At 39.6% G+C, this 18,913-nt stretch overlaps 1 protein-coding gene across 16 annotated transcripts in view; it reads left to right on the top strand.

Annotated features, from left to right (window-relative positions):
* Positions 1–18,913, top strand: part of sulf1 (sulfatase 1) — a 334,301-nt gene that overhangs the window by 194,738 nt on the left and 120,650 nt on the right. For all 16 annotated transcript variants that reach the window (XM_072254128.1, XM_072254097.1, XM_072254088.1 and 13 more), the window contains 2 exons: positions 5,629–5,868; positions 17,165–17,316. In XM_072254128.1, the coding sequence (XP_072110229.1) occupies positions 5,629–5,868; positions 17,165–17,316 (392 nt within the window). The remainder of the gene's footprint in view (positions 1–5,628; positions 5,869–17,164; positions 17,317–18,913) is intronic.

Genomic DNA, 18,913 nt, shown 5'->3' with positions numbered 1-18,913 from the left:
GAGAAACACATTGTGATCCTGTTGCAGGTGTACCAGCCCCACCCAGTGCATAATAATAACAACCTGATGGAATTAATATCTGTTGCACCTACTTGTAGCGTAACCTGCAGATTCTTCAATCCACCCACACAAATTGTGTAATGACATACTCTTGGATTAAACAGCAGGGGCTTATCAGTGGAATTCAGAAGGACAAGCAGCCACAGCTGAACATCTAACACTATTCAACACAGTAAAATTACACCACTGCTGTTTCAGAAGCAGTCTGCATAATTATAAAATGTTTATATCCTCTGACTAAAAAAAGCATTTGTTTCACAGTGTAAGATCATAGAGGAATTGTAAAGTCACTTTTTTTTGCTAAGCTTGAATCTGTAATTTAAGCAATATTAATATTACCACTCTCTGGATTTTGATTCCCATTTGCACTTAAGTTGAAAAGTTATTTTTCACATGATTGAATAATCAAAGGGCCTTTCCTAGTACAGTAATGTGGAAGCCCTTCAAAGTTGAAAGGAAAATTTATTATCAGGGTACATACGTGTCAGCACATACAACATTGAGATTCTTTTTCTAGAAAGTATACTCAGCAGATCTAGAGAATGACTGAAAACAGGATCAATGAAAGAGCAAGACCATAGAAGACAACAAACTGTGCAAATGCAAATAGAAATAAATAGCAGTAAATAACGAGAGCATGAAATTTTCCATCTCCCTCCTGTCTGGCTATGGAAGAAAAAGAATGAGAACGTGTAATCGCTTCAAATGACATTTTTCATTGGTAGCCCTGCATTATACTTTGTTGTTTTTCACATAGACTGTGATAATGATACCAAACCTGGTTGTAAATGTTTTACTGCAATATTATCATGCGGTTAGAAGAAACAATGCTGCCTAGAAATAGCTCATTGTTACTATTTCTTTAGCGCATTAATCTGTTGAGAATCAAACAGACAGTGCTGGGCAGGTATTAAATGCAAATCAGCTAAGACAGAGACAAATTGATATTTCCAAAATAACTCTTTTGGAATTTCCTGCTCTCGGTTACTGCATGCACTGCAGAGCTGCTGAGAACTTACAGAACTTAATAAAGCAAAATTTACTCAGGGATGTTTGTTGGCCTTGTTGATTGCATTTTTGAATTTCCATATTTATTTGGGGAAATCAGTACTGATTGAATTAGTTACCCAAACATCTGTTGTCCCCTTTGTGCTCCTGTACAGTTTAAAGTGTTTTATGGGTGCAGAGCGCTGGTCTGTTTTTATTGCCACCCATTTCTACAGCAGTAGGCATGCGAGCAGTTCTGTTGTGTTGTCATCAGCCAATGAGCAGCCGAAATAGCATGGTGAGAAAATTCAGCAGAATGTGCAGAGGGAATTAGCGAAATACTGCCCGGCACACTAATGACTGTTAGTCATAGTGATTAGTCAGTCAGTTATCAGTCCATGCATGAAGGCAAATGACATCAATGGGCGGCAAATGGTGTTGACTCTGGGGTTAGTGGCCTGCGATCGGTTGAGTCTGGAGTCCGTGATCAGTGGATGGGTTTTATGATTGAGATGGGACTGTAGTTGGTGGATGGACAAGGGGTGAGTCTAGGGTCTATCATCAGTGGAGAGATAAATGCTGATCTGTGAGTCTGGTTGAGGTGAGGATTGAATCTGGGATCTGAGATGTTCTGATTTTCATTTTTATTATTTTTTAATTAAGATACAGTCAAGAGTAATTCCTTCCTGCCCTTCGGGCCGCGCTGCCCAGCAACCCCTGATTTAACCCTCGCCTAATCATGGGACAATTTACAATGATCAATTAACTAACTAACCAGTATGTCTATGGACTGTGGGAGGAAACCAGAGCACCTCGGTAAAACCTGTGCATTCCCTGGGGAGGACATACAGACTCCTTACAGATGACATCGGAATTGAACTCTGACTCCCCAAGCTGTGAGAGCATCGTGCTAACCACAAAACTACTGTGGATTCTGTCTATGTTCTTCCTTCATTTAACTCTCTCATCATCTACCTTCAGCCCCATTTTCTGCCATGCTCTCCAGTAATATTTATCCACCTTTCCTGTTTCATTCGGAGAGTTTGATATTTGGTTTCCCTACACTTCCATACAGTGTCAATTGGCCTGGATTATACCTAACCATCTCTTTTAATTAATTACCATTTTGCACCCTATGCCTTGATTTCAATTTACCTTTTTATTTTGACCACATCCATTTCCAATCGAGCATTTTTTCATACACTAGTCAAAACTTTATTGAGCTCATAATTATGCTGCCATCGACTCTTACTCCAATCGATTCTTCCCGTTTGCTACAAGATTCAGCAATGCTTCCTTTCTCCTTGGACTGCAGACATATTTGTAGAGAGTGTTCTGAACCCACTTCATGCTTCCTAATTCAGTCAGAGAAAACAGTCCCTCAACTTCTTCCCAGTCAATCCCTCTCAAAGCCATGTCTTTGTACAATTATAGCAAGATTTTTCAATTCTTGTTTCTTAATGTAGCATTGCTTGCAATATAGACCAACACACCATTTACCTCTGCAATTGCTAGCGTCAGCTCTGAATGTACCTGTAAGCAAATAGAATGGATGTTAAAAAAACTGATACCATTCAGAATTGTTAGGCAGTTTTTATTCCCTCCTGTATATCAGTGAGCTTTTGATGACTTTGTGAAAAGTATTACTTAATGGATTTGCCAAGAACCTGCAAAAGTGGGTGGGTGAAATCATTTCTTCAGTCACTATGTATAGTAACACTGCAAGCAAGCATACTCAGAATATTTTTACAATTCAATTTGAGGGAACATCCAGAACAAGTTATCCTTCAAGGTTGGATATCTTGTTTCAATTAACAATTAGACATCTTTTAGATGAATCCTAATACTTGATAGGTTTTGTAGTTGACCTTCATGTTCACTAGGCATTTTAGTTTAGTCATTAAACCCAAATTGCTTTCCTTTTCTATGCTTTGCAATTGGATATTTATTCATTATCTGTATTCATTTGATATTTCACCTCTTAACATATACTATCTTGCATTTACTGATGCTATGATGTTATGTCTCAGCACATCACTGATCTTGGCCTGAAATTCTTTGAACATAGCATTTTCAGTTGTATTTGTTTTCAGCAGTATTTTTCCCATATGTACAGACAACTTGAATGTCTCCTTATGAACCTCCTCCATTCACTGGTCTCCGTGAGAAATTTTTACTATTTGTTATCACCTTCTAGTTTCTCTTGGCTGAAAGTAATTAAAATCAACCAGTTAAATTCTCATACTTTGATAAAAGTAAAATTTACATTAAACACCTTAAACTTTTACATAAAATCTACAAATACAAGTGGATAATGACATTATAAACATGAGAAATTCTTCCCTCTTCCTTCTCAGTCCTGAAGAAGTGTCTTGGACCAAAACATCGACTGTTTATTCATTTCCATAGATGCTGCCTGACCTGTGTGTGTTGCTTTGGATAGTAACATTTCTAGATTCGTACCTCATTATTAATTTGCCGCCTCAAATAATTTCTCTGGTCTTGGAGTCATGATCTGTGCTTTGATTATATTGTGAATTGTAGCATATATATTCTTTAGAGTATGACTTTGAGCTGTCTTTCTCGATCATATTTTTCATTCTCACTGTTTTCTACATCCCAGTCTTTCAGGGTCAAGAGCATTATATTGATAATATTCTTCATTAACGGCATGAATGTTTAAATCCCAAAAAGACTAAATTGATAAACAGGAGAAAATCCGCAGATGCTGGAAATCCAAGCAATACACACAAAATGCTGGAGGAACTCAGCAGACCAGGCAGCATCTATGGAAAAGAGTAAATGGTCGGCATTTCGGACAGGGAACATTCATAGCACAGCCCAGGAATGTAGTTGCTGACTCACAGCTCCAGAGACACAGGTTCAATCCTGGCTTTGGGTGTTTCCTGTGTGAAGATTTGCACGTTCTTCCTGTGACCACATGGTCTCCTCCATGAGTTCTGTTTTTTCCCCTCACATCTCGAAGATGTTAATTGGCCACTATAAATTGCCCCTAGAGTGCAGCTGAGTGGTAGAATCTTAACTCATTTGTCTTAGTTTTGACAAGAATGTGGGGAGAATAGAAAAATGGATTGAGGAAAAGGAGAGTTGATCATTGGTGATGATTTATGTGCAAAGAGCTACTTTCTGTACAGTATCTCTATTGCTTGATGGCATTATATTTCTAAAAATGGGTTCAATTGAAGACCTTATTAATCCAATTAGATTTCAAACAGCATCCAACCTATCAAAACTGAAAGCTTATAAAGGTTAATCCCAGCCATATCTGTACTATTTACCTTAAATGCAACTGATTGAAAATGTCAGTGTTAGAATTATCCTGTGCGTCAAGAACCTGGTTAAACATCACTGCAGGGAGTTAAATGCATCATTTATGGCTATTGTAACAACAGGTTGGTTTGCGGGACAGGCAAAACAGCCTTATTGCAAAGAATCCTTTGCCATCTCTTAAAGACAGCGCCAAGCAAACATACTTCCTATATGTATTTATACCAGAATTAGCAATTCAAGAGGCATTTATACAAGAAAGCATTTTCTGTAGAGCGTTAATAGAGCTTTCATGCTGGTGGACTCTTCTTAGTGTAAACGGGCCTATAGTCAAAAATAAAAGCCTGAAAAAGGTTTGAGTAGCCTGGGAAAAATGAATAAATTGCATTTGAACTGTCTGCCTATACAGATGGTAAAACAGTCTGAAGTTGCTGCTGAAGTCTGAATGTCTTTCAGATTTACACAGAACCATGGGTGATTCTGAAAAGACTTAGTTTACTTTTCACATCATTCCTTCTTATTATGTTAAAGATTCCCAGAGTGACTGTTTATTCATAAAGAAATGCCACACACAACGAATAGGCCAAGATTGGAGCCTCATGTTTTACAATGAATCTGAATTCAAAGGGATTACTTTGTATTCGCAGAACCATGTACCTAACCAGTGAAGGTTGCCTCTGTTCCTATTTCTAGAAAAATTGTTAGTATTGGCAGGAATTCTTCCTCACTGAGACAAAATTGAGTCAAAATGTTTCATAGATGCTATATTTTATAATAAATATCCTGTAATATTTGTAACTGATTTTTGCAATGTGTTTGGTTTATATTGGTTTGAAGGTATCCGTTGGTTGTGTAGTATTTGCTTCATTGTTCTCAACAATACCTATCCACAGCCAGCATCATTAAAATGGATTATCTGGTTAACTAACTGCTTACTTTGGGAGTTCCTCTGCATTAATTCACTGTCACATTTCTAACCTAACAATGTAAACTGTATTTCAACAAAGTTTGTTTGGTGGTAACGCACTTCAAAAAATAATAAGAATCAGAATCAGGTTTAATATCATTGACATATGTCGTGAAATTTGTTGTGGCAGAACCACATTTAAAAACCATAAATTACAATGAGAAATATATATAAAAATATATGTAAATATATTAAAAATCTGGTGACAACATATTCTTCTGAATACTTATTTTCATTACCCCAATAGATTGCCAACAAATTCAACCAAAGAGTGAAACTGAGTGATGTGGAACATTTATATTTTACTAACTATTACACCTTTTTAGGTTCACTGCAGGTGATGAATAAAACCAGAAGGCTCATGGAGCAAGGGGGAGCTCATTTCACCAATGCCTTTGTGACAACTCCAATGTGCTGTCCTTCCCGCTCTTCAATGCTAACAGGAAAATACGTCCACAACCACAACACTTACACAAACAATGAGAATTGCTCCTCACCTTCCTGGCAGGCGATGCACGAGCCTCGGACATTTGCAGTGTACCTGAACAACACAGGCTACAGAACAGGTTTGTAACGTCATTTATATTCCATTAACTGGGGTCTTCTGTTTTTAAATGATTTCAAATTGTTATGTTAATTTTAGGACTAGAACCAATAATGAGTTTTAGTGTACTGATCATTTAATTAATTAAATCAATAACATTTATAATACATGTGAAGTTAATAACTTCTTCCACCTATTTTAGCTTCAAGTACAAGAATACGATTCATCAGTTAAGAGACGTCTTATATCTACACTAAATTCAAGTGCTGCATAGCTAGTACTAGATACCTCTACCACACACAATTTTATAACTGTGACTAATCTTTAGGTAATTTTTCATCTTTGTACCTTCTTTGCTCATTTTATAGTCTCATTATCAAATGAAAAAGGGCATCTCTTATTTATAGATCCAAAGATTAATCATGGATGTTTTTTGATATCAAAGATTAACATATGTGTTCCTTTAGTGAATAAGTATTTTATTTACAGGTGTGCGCCGCTTAACGTCCATTCGGACAACGTCGGATCACATATACGTCCGTAGTCCCAATTGGAGAACGTGATGTAGCGGACGTAACCAATCTCATGTATCGCGTGTCTCTTGAGTGTAGTAGTGTTATCTCTCTGTTTCATTTTCTTTCGAAAATATTACCGTAAAGTACATCATGGCTTCCAAATGCAGCAAAACCACTCCTAGTGACAGCAGCAGCAAGAGGCAAAGGAAAAGTATTGATCTGGAAGTGAAGCAAAAGGTTATTAAACAATATGAAGGTGGAAAACCAGTAAATGCTATTGCTCAGGTTTTACGCATGTCGCACTCGACAATCACGACTGTCCTGAAAAACAAAGAAAAAATTCTCGAAGCTGTTAAAGGATCGGCTTCACTGAAAACTACAAGGCTCACAAAAATGCGAGAGGGCCCTGTATCAGATATGGAGAAATTGCTGATGACATGGATTTAGTCAATACAGGTACACTACAGTACTCCATATAGGTTTGCTAAATATATAATATGGTGTTCGCACAACATCCAAATCACATAATGTCCGATTTCACAGAACATATTGTGGACGTTAAGCGACGCATACCTGTATAACTATGAAGATTAATAATTTCTCATTTACGTGCATGTCTTTTTGTATGTTTGGTGACTTTCATGAGCTACAGCTGATCTTACACCGTTTCTAAAGTTTATAGAGACATATAAAAGTACAGGACAGAAGCAAGCACTTCGGCCCATCTAGCCCAAGCTGAACCATTTAAACTGCCTACTCCCGTTGACCTGCACCGGAATAATGGCTCCTCATAGCCCTACAATCCACGTACCTAAATACTCTTCGCTTAAACATCAAAATTGAACTTGAATGTACCACTTGCGCTGGCAGCTCATTCCATAATCTCACAACCCTCTGAGTGAAGAAGTTACACCTCATGTTCGCCTTAAACTTTTCACCTTTCACCCTTAACCCATGACCTCTGGTTGTATTCCCACCCAACCCTAGTGGAAAAACACTTGTTTACGTTATCTGGTTTAAATTTATTGCAGGCTGAGAAGAACTGAGCAAAGTGTTGTGTTCTGGTCTATTGCTATAATTTTGACTCATACGTTCAATCATTCTCTTCTGAAGCACCTTCAGGACTGCTTGCCTTTAGTAAAGCTTCTAGTAACATACTAAGAAGAGTGAATCATGTAACCTATGGTATTAGTATTCAAGTTAGAACTATTTTTACCTCCTTAACATCTCACTTTAATCTTCAAGTTAATTGGACCATCTTACCTGCCCCTATATTTGGTTTAAGGTATCATGAAAATTTATTAAAAATGAACTGAGCATATGAATTATCTGCAATGATATGATGTAATTATATACTTGAGCACAAGATTTTCTATTGGAAGAGTCACAGTTAAACAAATTCTGCCATTTGCCAGAATAATATGTTGAAATGTTGGTTTAGTTTTGCCTCTGGCTTTATCATGGTTTCCAAGAATGATTCCTTGAAATTTGAGGCTGCAAGTACTCCCAGAATGCAGCAGTAAAAAACCAGTGAAAGAACCCACAGGTAGAGTGGAAGAACCCATAGATTAAACGGAAGATCTAAGTACAGCAGGCATGGACTTCAGTGTATCACCACAGCCTCTGGTCATCTCAGCAAAACAATGTTTGAGGATCGTAAATTCAAATGTGGCACAAAGTTCATGGTATATTAGGCAGCAGTGATCCCTTTGTACACAGCAATGCACACTTGATTGAGATAAGCATTACTGAAACCATCACTTCAGTGGATTAGATTGATGGTTAGATTTAGCCCAAAACACAGTGCACTAGATAAAGACTTAATGCTAAACTGTATTTGTCACATGTACATCAAACATTGAAACAAACAGTCAAATGCCTAATTTTGTGTCATCGTTTGTGATGTGCTGGGCGCAGCCCACAAGTATTGCCATGCTTCTGGCGCCAAAAAAGCATGCCCACAACATGCTAACTCTAACCTGTATGGCTTTTTGGAATACGGAACACACAGAGGAAACCCACCTAATTATAGGGAGAATGTACAAACTCCTTACAGACAGCGGCGGGAATTGAACCCCGATCTTCCAGTACTAATTATTTTCCTGACAGTCATGTCGACAACTGCAGTGTTGGAGTAGACAGCGCTGTTACTGTTTGTGCAAAGTCCTCCAAATCTGCAGGCAGAATATTCAGAGGAATATGAGCATCATCTCCCAGGCTAGGATTATCAGCACTTGAGTGAGTGAGGCCTCCGTCAGTCAGAGATGACCATGGATAATGCATCCTAGCTGTTTAGATACATAAACCTGGGCAGTGCGGTATGGAGAGCAAGCTGTTGTCTGTGTAGCAAACTCCCTCTCTCCACGCATCTGATGAACCCAAAGGAATGGCAGAGAGCGATGCAGTTTTGTACCAGCAGCATCACAGGAGTTGTCAGTCAGCATTGAACTCAAGTGTAAGACTGCCTTAGGGACTCCAGCTCTGGATTTTTCCTTCGGGGTTTACTCCCGAAGCCTTCCCCATGAGTGGGTATAGCCACAAGGCAGCGGAGGTTTGAGATCAGATTTTTCCTTCTCCTGGATGAGCTGCCAGCCATGGCTGATGAGCCCCATCTGCATGAAGTGACTGGTCTTAAGGCACCAGAAACTTGCCTTTGTCCCTTCTCCTGTCAGTAGAAACAGTTCTGCCAGGTTTAGTAGCTAAGCCACAGGTGAAGACCAGGAGCTGGACTTGGTTGTCAGAGGCTATTTTAGGTGTATGCCATTGGGAGCATTTAATAGGTCGTGAAAGTTTATCCCCATTACCATCCCCAGCTATAACAACCTAAAGGAAACATTTAGGCCCTAATTATACCCTAATTATATTTGATCATCTTGGATTGGTGGGCCACTTTGTTCTCATTTCCAACGTTAGACTCGGGGGAAACGGACAGTCCTTTATCATAACAAGAGATTATCAGGTGTAAAGGGAAGGAGTTTCAGGATGTCTTGAAAGGCCACTTGAAAAAATGGCAATCTCCACCATCCCCCAAAATAACCATTCAACATAGAGAAGGAGCATTTCACGATGGCATTGAGAAGCAAGGTGCCAATGACAGAAGGGGTGCACCTCCTTCCAAACCACCCACCTCAGAACCCGGGGAACCAGAGAGAAAGAAAACCCATTGTAATCCAAAGGGACTGCCTAAGAAAAAAAGAAGGAACCGGATAGAATTTGGAGCTAGGTGTAAAAGTGGTTGGCATAAAGAATTAATATTGGTGGTATTAGCAGTAAAGTTAATAGAGCTTAGGGATTTATACAAAGGAACATTTACCAGGCAGCATTGTAATGAAGCAATTAGCATACGGCACACTGGTTAGAGCTCATTTAGTGTGCACTAGCTCAGACGGCGCTCTGTGAAAAGCAGTCCAAATAAATTAACTTGACAAAATACAAAGAAGATGCATTGTCAAGGATTATTCGCCTGGCAATCGTGTCAGTAAAATTCAGCAAAACCTGATGGGAACCAGCTGAAGGGAGGCAATACGTAATAGCTGGATCTACAGTATGTAATATTCCCAATATTCGCATCAACCAAAACTATTGGCAACATCACGAATGTTACAAAGGAGTTAATGTTTTTTCTGTACAAAGTTCTAGTAATTCAACAATGCTTTTTTATGACCTACAATCATATTAAAACACCGTGTATCCAATTTGTGTGGCATTGGCAGTGTGTGCATACTCATTCCATGTGAAAATGTGGCTTCCAGCATTCCGAGGATTAGCTTTATTTGTCACATGTGGATTGAAACATCAAATTATATAGTAAAATGCATTGTTCGTGCCAATGACCAACACCATCCAAGAATATGCTGGAGGGCAGCCTGCAAGTGTTGCCATGCTTCCAGTGCCAACATGGCATACCTACAGCTTTCAAACCCCTACATTTTCCGAATGTAGGATGAAACCGGAGCACCTGAGGAAACTTGTGTGGTCACGGGGGAGAACATACGAACACCTTACAGACGGCAGCAGAAAATGGACCCGGGTTACTAGCACTGTAAAGCGTTACTCTAACCACTATGCTACTGTGACCCCCCCCCCCACCTCCTCCCACCCCGACCATACCATGCTTGTGAATATATCTAAAAAGGGATCAAGGGTCTATAGCTGAAAAAGGTTGGACACCGTTTGGTTTTGCAGTTGTCATCATAATCATCATCATTATGTGCTGTGTCATACCATGTGGGCGATCCTGGTCTTTTGACCATGATTGCCCTTGGCGAATTTTTCCATAGAAGTGGTTTGCCTTTGCCTTCTTCTAGCCAGTGTATTACAGTAATGGGTTCTATTGCCTATTTTATAAATCTGATTGATTGGCTTTCTATGAACGTGAGTAAGCTCACTGGGCTGATGTAGGTACCTGATTTGTCCCTTCCAGTTTTGGGACATTTTGCCACACTGAGCTCTTGATCTTTTATTGGTTCCTCCAGTCCTCCCCTGAAGACAATGAATCACACAGAACCATGACTTCAATGGCATCTCCCTGCTGCCACACTGTAAGCCAGTCATTCAGCAGAAGCCTTTATTTGCAGACTGCTTTGCTAATAAGGATACGGTTTAATCATTTCCCAGCAGGGATCACAGGAGTTGGAATCAAGGCTGAAATTTCATCCTAATTTGCGGCCTTTTTAGTTAAACCAAAGAGCTACTGGCACAGCCCCAAACAAAAGCAAAAATATACATAGAGAGGATTTGATGGAGATGTACTAGATCATGACAGGTTTAAATACAAGTAGAGGAAAGCAATTCCCATCAGGTTTTAAGGGCACTGATCCAAAGTGCCCCTAAAACCTGATGAGAAGTTATTCTTCTTCCTGCCTGTCCAATTTCACATAGTAATTCCTGACTGCCTCTGTTTCCACCATCCCAGACAATAAACTGTTTGTATTTAAAATGTTTTTCCTCGTATCTTCCCACAACTACTCCCATTAGGTTTTAGGGACACATTGGATTGATGTTTTGGGAAGGTATGTGGAAAATCCTTTTTATGTAAATACTGTTTATGATCTAGTGCTGATTGCTAGTAAACATGGTGGAAACAGGATTTGCTAATTGTAATTCAACAGATGGACAAAAGAACTTTCAGGGCCATTCTGAAGTAGCAGAGGAGTGGCACTGACTGGGTTATATGTAGAGCTACGGTCGGGATGTAATAGGTCAAATGGTCTTCCATACTATAGGTCGTTTATGACTCTACATTTATTATTTGTATTAAATCATATGCAACTTGGTTTTGCAACAAAACACTTCTTAGCTTTCCCTGCAGTTTGTGACTTGTTAAGTGATAAAAATGATGATTGAAGCTGGGAGTCTTATCAGCAACCTAAAGGTGCATTGTGCATCGTGCCCGCTCAGGCCAGTCACTTTCCCAGGGATGGGAAATCAAGAAACAATAGGCATAGGTTTAAAGTGAGAGGGGGCTCATTTAATAGGAACCTGGCGGGGGGGGGCAATTTTTTTAAATCTAGAGATGGTTAAGCAGCCAGAGAGAGGTGTTGTGGCAGGTGCATTTACAACATTTACAATGTACCTTGATGGCTACATGGATACCAAAGATATAGAGAGATACAGGCTAAATGTGGGCAAATAGCACTTGCTTGGATGGAAATCTTGATTTGGCTTGAACTATTGGGCCAAAGGGCCTTCTATGCTGTATAGCCCTACGACTCTATGATGCTGTTTACCAATGTGTGCAATTTGACTGGGGAAGATTATTTATGGGTGATTAGGATGTGAGAATTGGGTGTATAGATTGAGCTGCTAAGTCCATTTGTCACATATCGTTCATAACCCTTTTAACCCCAATTTGCATCTTGTAACAGATACGGTATATCTCTAAAGCTGGAAATGAACGTGGCATGTGGAATGACCTATATATATTGTTCCTGCCACTGCTTAGTTGAGAGTTACTGATATCAATATATGAATCCTGTTTATACCTCCATCTCTGTTTAATTATCTCTGCTTTCAGCAACACTAAGGATCTAAAAAACTATACATCTGTCCTGGAAAAAAGCTTCCTCTCATCTTCCTGCTTTCTATCATTTTGCTTTCTGATCACTGTTCACATCAGGAACTGTCCTCACCCTCCACCCTACCTCTTCCTTTGATTCCTCCCCCCACCCCCCCTCCCCCCTCCCCCCTCCCCCACCAGCCCATCATGTCTCTTATCATGCTGATTTGCCAGGTATCACCCACAGCTTATTCCCTCAAGCCCAAGGAACACAAAAATGTGTTAATATTTGAAAACACAGCTATACCCAGATCTATCTTGATGCTATCTGCCTCTGCCACACTCAGCTCATTTCTGCCTAAGCAGCCTACTTCACTAGTATTAGGAGTGAAGCAATAGCTTTGAACAGTGTCCCAGCTCTTAACCTTGACTAAACTGCAAAAGTGCTTCACTAACTATAAAAGATTTTGGGCAGGCTTGACAACAAGAAATATACCATGTAATCCCTCTGTTGCTTGTCTGAATGGCTGATTTTGTCTCTCACTAATACAAAAACAGAAAATGGCAGCAACATCAGTAAGTCAGTAAGGCTTTGTCTATATCTGTTCATCTGTCTGTCGGGCTGGATGTCTCCATCTCACTTGTCTGACTGGCCAGGCTTCTGTCTCTGATCAATTCATTCAGTCGTACTACCAACCAACACAAGTACCATCACTGTGTCAACATTAGCTTCCCACTGTTACATCATGTTAAACATCACACAAATATCAATTACTTTTGCTTGTGCATGCCTCCATTTGCGCTTGTCTGCCCCGATTTACCTACATTATGCTACTGTAACGCTGGTGTAAGTGTTTAACTCTCAGTGGACGACAAGACTACATAACCTCTAGCAATGTCAGGTCAGCAATCCCTAATTGCAGTGTTTATCTCATGAGCAACACTGGTCTGCTGTGGCAGGCTCCTAAGCAACAACGAGAGCAGTTGATACTGGTGGGATTAAGAATAATGTTACCGTAGGAGAGAACAGTAGTATCTCAGCTCAGCCATCCTTGTAATCAGCTTCCTAAATCCCCTTGTAGTTCAATGAAACTTGTTTATAATACTCTGCTGAAGATTCCAATTAATCACACATGATTCCCTGGAACCAATCTACTCTCATTTAAGCAGTATCTGAAAACAAACTACTTATTTGCATGATTACTTTTAGCAATTGAATCAAATCCTCTCTGCTACTTCTAGTATTTCTGCAGATGTATAAGAGCTCAGTCTGTACCCTTCTAAAGTACAACAAACTGGTGTAAATAAGTTATTGAAAGATAGTAAAATAGTGTGAAAAGAAAATTAAATTCCATCAATGGTTTATTTAAATATGGTGTGATCGAAAGATCATTTTGTCCTGAGATCATTATGTTCTAAGAATGTTATGTACAAGTTCATAGAAACATCAGTACCTCCAACATCAATACCTTCATAGCAAGTTCATAGAAACATCGGTACCTCCAAGTTCCCCTCCCATGCCTTACATTAACCAGATTTCACAACGTATGGTCATTTCTTCATTGTTGTCGTTGGATTAGGGTGTAGAATTGTTATTTTTCTTTTTGTTGAACTTTTTTATCCTTACTTATAATTTCTATATAATCACCTATGTACATATAATTGTTCAATAAATTTTCCAGGAATTGTAGTATATTTGATTCTGTATTTTTCTAGAAGCTTCTTAGTTTTTCTGCAGCAGGTATCATGCCACTTGAATCTGGCTATTTAGTTAGTTAACTAGTTATCAATCGAATATGCTTTTATTTCTACTCTTAGTATGAGGTTAACACGACTTTTTTATTTGTCTTTTTTTCTTAATTCATTCTTTGTTCTTGTAACACTTAATAAAATGGCCGTAACCATCAAGTTTTATGCCTCACTCTTTGAGGAGCCTCTGGATCAATGTCACCAGATCTAAGATTGCTGAATCAAAATCCTAGAGCATTCTGCAGTATTTAATAGTACCATGAGCGCACCTTCACCACATGGGGTTAAAGATGTGCATCAACTTCTCAATCAGAATTAAGAATAGATAATAGATGCTGGCCTTCTCAGCAAAGCTGGCATTCTGTGTGTAAGCAAAACAAACTCTTGTTAAGTGAAGCAACAGTACATTATGTCCCCAATTCAGAAAGGTGTATGAGTTAGCCAGTTTTCTGCATCTTGGCATGTCCACAGCATTGATGCTATAGTTCTTTTCAGTATTACAGGTAATGGTTTGTTAAACTCGGGTCCTGATGAAGCATCTCAGCCTGAAATGTTGATTATTCATTCCACTCCATAGATACTGCCTGATACTTTATACTTTATACTTTATTGTCGCCAAACAATTGATACTAGAGCGTACAATCATCACAGCGATATTTGATTCTGCTCTTCATGCTCCCTGGAGTACAAATCGATAGTAAATATTAAAAAATTAAATTATAAATCATAAATAGAAAATAGAAAAGGGAAAGTAAGGTAGTGCAAAAAAACCGAGAGGCAGGTCCGGATATTTGGAGGGTACGGCCCAGATCCGGGTCAGGATCCGTTCAGCAGTCTTATCACAGTTGGAAAGAAGCTGTTCCCAAATCTGGCCGTACGAGTCTTCAAGCTCCTGAGCCTTCTCCCAGAGGGAAGAGGGACAAAAAGTGTGTTGGCTGGGTGGGTTGCGCCCTTGATTATCCTGGCAGCACTGCTCCGACAGCGTGCGGTGTAAAGTGAGTCCAAGGACGGAAGATTGGTTTGTGATTTACTGAGTTCCAGCATTTTGTATGTGTTATTCAAGATTTCCAGCCTCTGCAGAATCTCTTGTGTTTAGTGAGTTGTTACTGTGCCTTGGGGAACAAAATTTGTTATCATTAGTTCTACAACAAATGACGTGACATTTGGTACTCTTGGCACAATGTGCTCCTTAATAAGGATGCCAGGAACTCTGGACCTGATCTCAATTGATATACGTCTTAACTAAAGGTGGTAGACACAATAACCTGATGACACTTCTGTCACTTAGATATGACATTATGTGAATTAATTTTAGAGTAACACTTTATATTTTAGTATATTGAATCATCATCTACAGTTCTTCACCTACAGTCCAAAAGGTGCTGGAAAAAGGCCAGTAACATCATGAAGGCTGCTGCCCACACTGCTGATGGAATGTTTGCCCCACTCTCATCAGGGAGGAGGCTACGTAGCATCTACACCAGCTTCACCAGGTTCAAACACAGTTACTTTTCCCAAGCAGTAGGGCTGAGCAACACCTCCACTCATTAACCACTGCTTTTATCATTTCCTGTCAGTTACCTTATGCCTAGAGTCACTTTATGGACATACAATCAATCTGTGTATAGAAGCTATCTTATGTATTTACTGCATGTTTATTGTGTTCTTTATCTCATTGTGTTTTTTTTTGGTGCTGCATCAGATCTGGAGTAATAATTATTTTGTTCTTTACATTTGTGTACTGAAAATGACATCAAACAATCTTGAATCTTGAGCAAGGAGTCTTCCATTGAGAGAATATAGAACATAGAAATCTACAGCACATTACAGGCTGTTTGGCCCACAATGTTATGCTAACCATGTAACCTTCCCTAGAAACTGCCTAGAGTTTCCCTAGCGCATAGCCCTCTATTTTTCTAAGCTCCACGTACCTATCTAAAAGGCCCTTAATAGACCCTATTTTATCGGCTTCTACCACTGCTACTGGCAGTGCATCCCATTAACTCTTTGTGTGGAAAAACTTACCCCTGACATCCCTTCGGTACCTGCTTCCAAGCACCTTAAAATTCTACCCCCTCATGTTAGCCATTTCAGCCCTGGGAAAAAGCCTCTGGCTGTCCACACGATCAAAACCCCTCATCATCTTATACACCTCAATCGGATCATGTCTCATCCTCCGTCTCTCCAAAGAGAAAAGGCCGTTCACTCAACCTATTCTCATAATGTATGCCCTCCAATCCAGGCAGCATCCTTGTAAATCTCCTCTGCACTCTGTCTCTTGTATCCACTATAGAAAGAGGTTAGTCTGAAGAACCTTGAGAGGAGATATGGGCTAATGACCATGTGACATTCACTATTTAATGGGCTTGTATAGTTATGTATATGATTTATTTTCCTTCTTCCCATGGAATCAAATGAGAAAGACTGGAAACTGGATGGTCAGGAAAATAGTGACAGATGTAACCCTCTAACTACATCTTGCTTCAGCTGCTTGATTTGACGGCAGCTGTGTGAAACTCTACCTCTCAGTATCCCTAAAAGGTCCATGAAGCTGTGCACTGGGGCATGACATCAATTAGGTCAGTAGTGGACAAACAGAGAAACAAGACATACTGTGGTGCAGTACATTGGCAAGTCAGTTAGTGCTGTCACACACCTCCAGCAACCTGGGTTCCATTCTGCCAGTATTGAAATTATATTTCCCCTCTGACTACATTGGTTTCTTCCTACATCCCAAAGACATGCTGGTTATTGGGTTAATTTGCTTCTGCAGATTATCCTCAGTTAGATGGTGACAGGTGAGTTGATGGAGGTTGATGGGTATGTGAGGGAGAATGAATTACAGGGGTGTAAATGACAGGATTGCTCATTAATTCAGAGGGCCAAAAAGAATGTAAGAAAATCTGAATAGTGCCAACATGCACCGACAGAAGCCAACTTTAAGGTGAATGGTGTCCAAGTCTCCCGGAATGGAAAAAGCCAAGTACTATTTCAGATGTTGATTATTTCAATGTAAGTGCCACAATTTAATTGTTTTCCACTTCCTTCTCCCCCAGCTTTCTTTGGGAAATACCTCAATGAATACAATGGCAGCTACATCCCACCAGGATGGCGAGAGTGGGTTGGCCTTATAAAGAATTCTCGTTTCTATAATTACACCCTTAGTCGCAATGGCTTTAAGGAGAAGCATGGATTTGATTATTCCAAGGTATTTAATTCGTTTGTTTGTAAGTGTGACCTCTGCACTTCATTTGCTACTATTTTGAATGAGTGGGTCCTCTGACTCTCAGGGAAAATGTGCGTAACTTGAAATTTCTGGATAGAAAGATTCAGTAAGAGCAGTTACACAATACATAACAAACATATAATACAGTATTTAATATATATTCAAAATTGTTTTCACCAGGGTTAATCCTTTTAGAGAAGAATTGATTTAATTCAAAACACATGTTATTGGGTTTTGCATCAGTTTTTCTCTGTGTACCAGGGTAAGATCTGAAACCAGTTTCATTTTTCATTTTTATGATTACCCCTCTGTTGTTCAGTATAAAGTCCACAGCAACTACACTTCCTCAGATTACTTAATGCGGTTGTCATTTAATTGTGGGAGAATGACTCTTTACAATGAGTGTGATGTAAGTACTCTGTGCATCTGGGACAGTGACATTCTTGCTCAGTCACTTTCTGTGGACAATATAGCTATTGGCCAAGGTGACCTCCACACTTCAATAAGATAAATTAGAGATTAAATGCATTGAATACATTTCCATAGAAATCACCTTTAGAGGAGTTTGAAGTTTGGTGTGTGTCTCCCTTTATCCCTTTTATATTGTCGATTATCCATTTTGCCTCAGATTTGATTCCATTGATATGAGTTCTGTTGGTGATTGCCAATAAGCTAGGTGATAAGCCACTTCCTTGAAACACTGAAGCCCTTCTGGTGCAGTTTGGAGGGACACCTTAAGGTCGTGATTTTTCCATGTGCTGGCTGTCTTTGGTGGGAAAGGTTAGATGTTTGAGTGCTGTCAGATGGTCCATAGCAGCTACAAAGGATTGATTAGTTTGTGTATCAGGTGCCAGTTAACCAGTCTGCCTTGTCCCTAGGATGTTGAGTTACTTAAATATTGAGGGAGCTGCACTGATCCAGATAAATGAGTAGCCCATGGCCGTTTCTTATCTGCCTTGTGGAAAGAGGAGAGAATTTGGGAGGATACCAGGTGGCAAGTTATTTATCAAGGAATATCCTGTTTGGAGTCCGTAGTATTTATCTGAGTAGTCCAGCTGAGTCGCTGGTTAGTGATAACCACCCCCCCCCCCACCCTCAGCACAGTAACAGTGGGACTTTCAGAGACACCATAGTCATTGAATACCAAAGGTAGGTGTTTACATTTTGTTGTTCCACATCATTTTAACTCAGACCCATGAGGCATGGATGTTACTTAGAATAGTGAGGTAGTGTTCATGGGTTCATGGACCATTCAGAAATCTGACAGCGAAGGAGAAGAAGCTGTTCCTAAAATATTGAGTGAGCATCTTCAGTCTCTTTTTCCCTCCTCCCTGATGGTGATAATGAGAAGAGGACGTGTGCGGGGTAGTGAGGGACCTTAATGACTGATGCTGCCTTCTTGAGGCGCCACCTTTTGAAGATGCCCTCAAAAGTGAGAAAGGTTGTGCCTGTGATGGAGCTGGCAACCCTCTGCAACGTTTTTCAATCTTGTTCATTGGAGGCTCCATACCTGGCAGTGATGAAACCAGTCAAAATTCTCTCTAGAGTACATCTGGAGAAATTTGCTAAAGCCTTTCAG

This window comes from Mobula birostris, chromosome 1 (assembly GCF_030028105.1).
Source record: "Mobula birostris isolate sMobBir1 chromosome 1, sMobBir1.hap1, whole genome shotgun sequence".
Taxonomy (NCBI): domain Eukaryota; kingdom Metazoa; phylum Chordata; class Chondrichthyes; order Myliobatiformes; family Myliobatidae; genus Mobula; species Mobula birostris.
This window is presented reverse-complemented; position numbering and strand designations above follow the sequence as displayed.